General features: G+C 36.2%; 1 protein-coding gene across 1 annotated transcript in view; it reads left to right on the forward strand.

The window, feature by feature from the left end:
* Positions 1 to 4,231, forward strand: part of LOC107656970 (lysyl oxidase homolog 1-like) — a 13,398-nt gene extending 9,167 nt beyond the window's left edge. The window contains exons 4-7 of the mRNA XM_016444933.1: positions 1,608 to 1,764; positions 1,877 to 1,972; positions 2,651 to 2,766; positions 3,109 to 4,231. Coding sequence (XP_016300419.1) covers positions 1,608 to 1,764; positions 1,877 to 1,972; positions 2,651 to 2,766; positions 3,109 to 3,115 — 376 coding nt within the window. The 3' untranslated portion in view covers positions 3,116 to 4,231. The remainder of the gene's footprint in view (positions 1 to 1,607; positions 1,765 to 1,876; positions 1,973 to 2,650; positions 2,767 to 3,108) is intronic.
* The last annotated feature ends 4,692 nt before the right edge of the window (positions 4,232 to 8,923 follow it).

Consider the following 8,923-nt stretch of genomic DNA (forward strand, 5'->3'; position numbering starts at 1 on the left):
TGTGTGTGTGTGTGTGTTTGTGTGTGTCTGTGTCTGTGTGTGTATGATCTGTCATTTAAATGTAGTTTGCTCAGGGATTTGGCTACAGGCCCCTGAAATGTCTGTCATCCCCTCATCAAATAAGATTTAATATGCTTGGCATATTAAGGGAAATATAGTATCCCTGTGGAAACTCTGTCAGAGGAAAGTACCTGTTTTCCCTGCCATAGCCCTTCAGGTATTACCACAGCTTTCCAAGAAAACACTTTTGCCAAAAGACCCAGCAGACGGTAAGAAACAGCACCATGACATGTAGAGTCAGCTGAAATATTCCTGCATTTCAAACACTTGACCAGAAGAAAGAGCATTGCTTGAAATGATTAATTTAATGTTTATTAATCTTTATTTATTTATTGGTGGCTGTACTAGAGGGAAATAAAAAATAACAATAATAATGAATGGTGTCTAAAGTTTTGAAAACATACAGAAAAAAATGTGCTTATTTTTTCCACACTAAAATCAACACTAAAATTAACACAAATATTGTTTACATCTTATGTCTATACTATTGAAACAGTACGGTTTTTTTGGGGTTTTTTTTACATTGAGATTATAACGTTTATAGATTCTTTTACAGTAAGTGCTTCACTGTAACCAAATGTAATGCTTATTTTAAGGAAAAGAAGGGTTGGGTTAACATAATTTTTGTGTTTATTTATTTTGATGGATGGATGTGTCAGAAGGAAGTAAAACGCTCTTACAAAATGTTAGCAAGATTTAGGCTTGGTTTCACAGACAGGGCTTAGACTAAACCAGGATTAGGCAATAGTTCAATTAGGATATTTAAGTAATTTGATATAAACGTGTCTTAGAAAATAGCATTACTGGTGAGTGCCTTGAGACAAAACAAAGGCACTGATATATTTTAAGATCAGTCAGTGCAAGTTTATTTTAGTTAAAACAGCTCAGACTTTTATTTTAGTCTGGGACTAGGCTTAAGCCTCATCTGTGAAACCGGGTTTTTTTATTTTTATTTTATTTATATATATATTTTTTATTATTTTATATTTTATACATTTTTTTATTATTTATTTGTTTATATTTTATGTTATATTTTATTATTTTATATTTTATTATTATTTTATTTTTATTTATTTTTTTTACTATCATGGTATTCTTGTAAGTAACTTGTAGTTCCATGCACCGTGACAAATGATTGTCAGTACCACGGTATATATAAAGAACCTTTGTCATCTGACAGTACAGTGGTGCGAACTAACACTAAAACCATAAAAAAAAAAAAAAATGTTACTTGAAATAAAAATAAACTTGACTCTGACCATTGCAATAGAATAAAATAAACACAATTTTAACTTTCTTTTTTTTTTCAGCTAGTTGTCAAGTATAACTAAAACTGAAATAAAAATGAATAAAACTCTATAGACATATAAAGTAAAAAGTAATAAAACGAAAGTAGAAGATATAAAACTCAAACCAATTTAAAATATTAATAAACTATAATGTTAATGATACTAAAATAACACTACATGATATAGCCTTTGTTCTTTTGTACTCCAGACCCAGATTTCAGTGTCGTCTCTTCTCTCTCCCTCTCTCTCTCTGATCAGACATTACCACAGTATGGATGAGTTCAGTCACTACGATCTGATAGAGGTCAGCAGCGGCCGGAAGGTGGCAGAGGGACACAAGGCCAGCTTCTGTCTGGAGGACACGACCTGCGACTTCGGCCATCTCAAACGATACGCCTGTACTTCACACACCCAGGTACACTTCTGTGACCCATTCTCTTCAAACGCTTTAATCATTTTTAGTAATTTTCCATGAGTCATTGTTTTTTTACTAACAACTACTGTTTTCATTCGCTTTGATTTTCCAGGGTCTCAGTCCAGGTTGCTATGACACATACAATGCAGATATTGATTGCCAATGGATTGACATCACTGATGTTCAGCCAGGAAACTATATACTCAAGGTAACGTTCTCAAAGAAGGCCAAAACATTTACACTCCGTCTTCTGTTTCACACGAGCACATTTTTCATTACCTTCAAAGAGAGTCTTCTCAGAGAATATCTTGCGTCTAACAGAATACGACACGTCTCTCTGAAGGTTTGGCACGACGAGTCGTTTGATGTCACGCATGTCGTCCGACTCTTCTGTTTGAAATCGATGATGCTGGTGCAATGAGTTCGGCATGCAACCTGTGCTCATAAATAAGACAGATACAGACGTGCCTCTTCAGGCAGATCCCAGCCGCTCACTTTCTGACCTTCAGCAAAGCAACAACACAATAGCTGAAGTATAGTGATGTTAAAAGTGGTCAGCATTACCTTCTTCTCTGAGGCTAACTGTTGAAATGCTTTCAAAACAGAGGAGTATTGAACTGCAAGCAGTCTGAACTTCCCTGCAGAAAGTGGAATAATTGGCAAAAAATTATGTAAGAGACGGCTATTAAATGTAGGGGTGTACTTACTTTTTCCACAGATGATAGGTGAATTTTTGTTGAAAACATTTAAAAGCCAAATTGTTGATGTTGTTTGGTAAAACCGTATATCACCTTCAACCATGTGACCACATATACATACATGTGTTTATGGGGTGCACTTACTTTTTCACAGCACTGACGGTCAAAAAATTTTCTTTAAATTCCAGCTCCAGGTTAACCCAAAGTACTTGGTGCATGAATCGGACTACACAAATAATGTAGTCAGGTGCAATATCCACTACACGGGCCGCTTTGTCAAGACAACAAACTGCAAAATCTCCCAGTAAGTACAAATCGCTTTGAGTGTTTTAATAAATCAATAGTTACATAATGTGTGGCATATATTCATTTACACTCTTAAAAATAAAGTTTGCAAAAGGAGTTTTCATAGCAATTCAATTGAAGAGCATTAAGGAATCTTTCAGTGATCAGTTCTTAAAATAAACGTTTTTGTTTTTTTTAGTAAACATTTTAAGAATCTAAAGATTTTTTTTTTCCACTATAAAGCACCTTTTGTGTAATGGAAAGGTTCCATGGATGTTAAAGACTCTTCCATCAATGCCAATAAAGAGTTTTCACTTTTAAGAGCGTACATAACAAATGGCTGTTTCTTCTGCTCCTATAGGTCATGATCTGTCAGATCTGGATGAATCTCCACGGAAGCGCTGTTCCATTGCAATGTGAATGGATTTCCTGGTGCGTCTGTGATTGTTTATTGTATATTCCTGGTTCCCTTTTGTTTTTTTTTGTGCTGTTCTTGTGAACCTGGGTTCAAGGAACTAGCACACATACTGTCACGCTCATGCAAAATCAAACACACCCTACTTTACAGCACACCGCAGACCAACGTCATGAAAACACACACTCGCTGCCCCCAATTAAGTCGAATTCCTTCACCATTTTTAAGTGGGTTACATTGCAAAGTGAGATCAGGTATGGCACTGTTGAATAGTAATTCAGATCAGGAAAATCAGCCAAGACTCTCTCTGTCTGTGCCACTTCAGCGAAGGTGCAATACTGACGAAAGAGTCGTATGAGAGAACGGCCTGCCTGTCTGTCATCCTCCAGCTAACCTATTAAGTCAAAAATGGGTTTCGTTTGAATGAGGGGTCTGGGGAAAAAAAAAAAAATGAAATGGCTTTGGGATTAAAGCACTTTGAATAAAAGCCTTGAATCCAAAAGCTGGAGGCAGTTTATCAAGGTGTTTTTACCTTGGTGGCTTATTATAGTCTTTTACTTAACCTGCTGCGATTTGCATTAAATCGGCTTGTAATATTGCCTTGTATGTCAGTCCACTGATAATCCAATAATGCACACTAGTTAAATTCAGACTATACTTGAGACGTTCCCCCCTACAAGCATCTGAAGCTCTGTTTGGTTAAATTCATATTTTGGGTTCAATACAAGAATTAACTGACTGAATTTGTGGCATAATGTTGCTTACCAATACAAAATTAAGTTAAAAATTGTGCATTATTTGAGCTGTAATTGTCTTGGCAAAGAAGTTGTAAAATTGGATGTAACTTTACTCAGAAAATGTGTTCTTTCTTTTTTGTTCCCCACACTAAAATCATCCATGTTGTTAGCATATTGTGGCTATACTATTGAAACAGTGAGTATTTTAATGTTTATGGATTTTCCCCATTCACTTCTATTGTAAATGCTGTAAAACTGTAATGATTTTTTGTAACTATTTTTTTTTTTTTTGTGTGTGGTTATCTATATTAATTACATTTATGCATTTGCCAGACAGTTTTATCCAAACAAGAGTTGCATTGCATTCAAGGTATGCATTTTTTCAGTTCATGCATTCCATTGAAATCAAACCCATGACCTTGCAGTTGCTAGCGCCACAATCTACATTTACATTTATGCATTTGGCAAACGCTTCTGTCCAAAGTGACTTGCATTGCATTCGAGGTATGCATTTTATCAGCCAATGCATTCCCTGGGAATCGAACCCATGACCTTGCTGTTGCTAGCAGCATGATCTACATTTACATTTATGCATTTACCAGACAGTTTTATCAAAAAAAAGAGACTTGCATTACATTCAAGGTATGCATTTTATCAGCCAATGTATTCCCTGGGAATTGAACCGATGACCTTGCTGTTGCTAGCGCCACGATCTTCATTTACCTTTATGCATTTGGCAGACACTTTTATACAAAGTGACTTACATTGCATTCAAGGTATGCATTTTACTGGTTCATGCGTGCCCAGGAATTCAAACCCATGACCTTGCTGTTGTTAGCAGCATGACCTACATTTACATTTATGCGGTTACCAGACAGTTTTATCAAAAAAAAAAAAAGACTTGAATTGCATTCAAGGTATGTATTTTATCAGTTCATGCATTCTCTGGGAATCAAACGCATGGCCTTGGCATTGCTAACGCCATGATCTATTATTTGAGCTACAGAAACATTATGTCACAAGGGCTATATTGAACTTATATTTTATTGTATTGAACCCAGGAATATTCCTTGAGTGTTAAGTTTGTAAACCTGTTGTTGTAATTTACTTGTACTGACGTCCATGTTGGAACGGATCTATTGTTTCTTTAACTGCCAACACTGGTCAGCTGCCACAGGTCGCCATATATGATACAGTTAACCCACTGATGCATGATTCCCTGGGAATCGAACCCAAGACCTTGCTGTTGCTAGCAGCATGATCTACATTTACATTTATGCATTTACCAGACAGTTTTATCAAAAAAAAAGAGACTTGCATTACATTCAAGGTATGTATTTTATCAGTTCATGCATTCTCTGGGAATCAAACGCATGGCCTTGGCATTGCTAACGCCATGATCTATTATTTGAGCTACAGAAACATTATGTCACAAGGGCTATATTGAACTTATATTTTATTGTATTGAACCCAGGAATATTCCTTGAGTGTTAGGCTTTGCTGTTGCTAGCGCCACGATCTTCATTTACCTTTATGCATTTGGCAGACACTTTTATACAAAGTGACTTACATTGCATTCAAGGTATGCATTTTACTGGTTCATGCGTGCCCAGGAATTCAAACCCATGACCTTGCTGTTGTTAGCAGCATGACCTACATTTACATTTATGCGGTTACCAGACAGTTTTATCAAAAAAAAAAAAAGACTTGAATTGCATTCAAGGTATGTATTTTATCAGTTCATGCATTCTCTGGGAATCAAACGCATGGCCTTGGCATTGCTAACGCCATGATCTATTATTTGAGCTACAGAAACATTATGTCACAAGGGCTATATTGAACTTATATTTTATTGTATTGAACCCAGGAATATTCCTTGAGTGTTAAGTTTGTAAACCTGTTGTTGTAATTTACTTGTACTGACGTCCATGTTGGAACGGATCTATTGTTTCTTTAACTGCCAACACTGGTCAGCTGCCACAGGTCGCCATATATGATACAGTTAACCCACTGATGCATGCCATTAGCTAGGTAAGAAATGATTTTATTTTATCTTGTTATATTCATACCCACTGTTCTCATGTACTGTGTGGAGGGGAATGCTGTACTTGTGTTAAACTCCAGGAATTCATATTTCTTTGTATCTGAAATAGTAGTTTATGCCTTGATCGTTAAATAAAACACATATGTAGATGATACTACTGTTGCAAAGCTAACATTGCATAACTTGATGTTACTGACAATCTTAATACCATCTATACCTACCTCGGAAAGAGAAAGATAAATTATGCAGTGATAAAGAGCTCCTTATGATGCTACACTTGAAGAGCCCTAAACGACAAACATCCAACATATGCTAATAATCAGTTACACGTGTTATAATCTAATAAATTCAGTTAAATGCATACAAAACAAGCTTTCTGTGAAGGTCGTTGGATATGTGTGAATGGAGCGTGAGTTATGATGCATCACACGCTTCAACCAAAGCTAAAGAATTCCTATCTGCGGTGAGCAGTTTTTTATTATGAAAACATGTTACAGTGTTTTCCATTATCACGATCCAGATCAAATGCAGAACAGACTTTGTTTTATCGTATCTCTTTATAATCTGTATAAATGATTATTGTAACATTGTTTAAAGTGTAGACAGTAAATTTGCGTCTGGTTGCTATCTGCTTTTGTGGTCCAGGACAGGTGCACATCAATCTCTTTGAACTGTTGTTATTGTTGTGGTTGTCGGTTTTATTTTGATTTTTTTTGTGCTCTGAATCATCTGTCTTAGAGTTCATACTGGATCTTTAAATAAAGACTGAAGGGTATACCAGCTTTTTAGTGCAAGTGCCATTTAATTTTTTGAGTTCAGACAATCTGAAGTAAATAGAAAATACAGTTCCACCACACACATCAAACTGCTAAAGTGGCAGAGTTTTAGGGAAAGTTTCCCTTCTGCCATCTGTGTTTGCACAGAACATGTACTGTACTGAATGCCAGCGGTTTTGGTGTACCGAAACAACATTTTGATTGAGAATTAGGCCAGTAATAAGAACTCTATAAGAGCAAAGTTTCACATCACATCCACTGCATCTTTAAAGAACAATCTACACTTCTCAAATCATCACAGTTACATACTTAAAGTGCTAGAAAGGAAGTGAAAAGAAACAATTAAGAACATTTCAAATGTCTTTCCTTCCTCAAAATAAACACACATGCTTAGGGTTCGGCACATGATTTTTCCATCAGAATCTGATAATACATTTTTTGTTGTTGTTTTGTATCAGCCTGCTTTAATATGTAATATGAAAACCACTAAACATGTAATTTCTGAAAAAGACAGTGATGCCAAAGTTTACAAGAGGGACAAACCAGAACACAATGAGCCTTTGTTAAGCTGGAGAACACTATGAGATGAAGGCTAAGCAACAAAAGATTATTATTATTTTTTTTTTTTTTACCAGCTGATACCGTTTTTGGGTATATAAATAAGAATGAATCCATGCATGCATAAATAAATACGTACTATATATTATTATTGTAGTTTTTGTTTGCTTTTCAAATCAGCCATTGTACTTTCTGGCTATTTAGTATTGGCTGTGTACTATTTAGCATAAATACTGTTTTTAATGTTGACTACATTTTGGGTTTCTCACTGTTGTGAAAAAGTGAGTGTGAACTGTGCAGTTTATAGACTACATGCTTGTGTGTTTTCAAATGTCGCCAAATAAGAGGGGTAAGACCGAGTCAGAGACCTATTAGAGAATTCCACTAACATGACATCAGATTAAAAAACAGAACGAGAAGCCATTTTCAGCCGAGCGCCAAGTAATACGTGTGCTTGGGTTTTAGAGTAAACACGTGCGCGAGCTGACCGCCCAGATTTCCTTCACTGAGAGAACAGTCATGAGTTCTGCAAGCCCTCAACGAGAAGAGAGCAAAGATGACAGCGAATAGAGAGAGAGAGAGAGAGAGAGAGAGAGAGAGAGAGAGATAAATGACGCGATAGAGAGATAAATGCCAGGCTAGAAGATTAGAAGGGCGAATATGAATCATAAGAATCTGGCATTTCAGCTTAGACCAGCATCAACCGGCTGTTTTTTTCTGGCATTCTGGCATTCTGGCATGATTACCAGACTGATTTAAACTACTCAGGCTGATCTAGTTTGGTGGTTTTAGAGAGGATTTAACCTTATCACCTGTTCAGGCTTGAAGACCAGTTGGCTGACCATCTAAACTAGCTTGGACAGACTGTCTGAAAACCAGCTCAGACTAACAAGATGGTCTTTTCAGTTGGAATATGGAACATTTCAAGAAAGACAATGGAAAATACATTCATATTTCTTGTTTGAGGGCAGATGGAGTCAAACACTCGAATGACGCAACAACATGTAACAGTTCTTCAATGAAGTTATTCGCATTATGAAGCTCGTTATGACTCATAAAATTCAGAAACGAAGAAAGCCACTGCAATAATTTCACCAGAGCATAAATGCCATTTTAGCTTCAGCTTATATAACAAATATTTAGTAAATATTCAGTCGCCTACACTGACCGGTTCAAAATAGGGCCTTTCGCACCGCGGGAACCTTTTCATAGTACCAGAAATAATTGTGGAACTACCCACTTTTTGGCGTTTTCGCACCGCCGGAACTGGTAAGACACATGTAACATGCATTGTGGTATTGCACATGTGTGCAGGGTATTTTTGAATCCAATTGATAAAATAGTTGGATTCAAGCATTTACTTGCTTAGTTTTTCATCTTGTTGATCAGATTGTTTCAGGTTTACGCCAACCCTTTCAATCCGATTGAAAGTTAATTCAGGTGTTTACATGAACCGAGCAAACAGGGAATGTTCACAGAACTTTGGCTTTGAGGTTTTCTCAAAGTTATGAGCAAAAGTTATTTCAGTAATGTTAACAGAACGTTTGTTCAGAGTTATCTGGTCTTTAATGATGTTCCCAAAACATTAGAATAAAAACGTTATTTATACATCGTCCATGGAACATTATATTTCCGAAACAGACATC

This window comes from Sinocyclocheilus anshuiensis, unplaced genomic scaffold, assembly GCF_001515605.1.
Source record: "Sinocyclocheilus anshuiensis isolate Anshui unplaced genomic scaffold, SAMN03320099.WGS_v1.1 scaffold1052, whole genome shotgun sequence".
Classification (NCBI taxonomy): Eukaryota; Metazoa; Chordata; class Actinopteri; order Cypriniformes; family Cyprinidae; genus Sinocyclocheilus; species Sinocyclocheilus anshuiensis.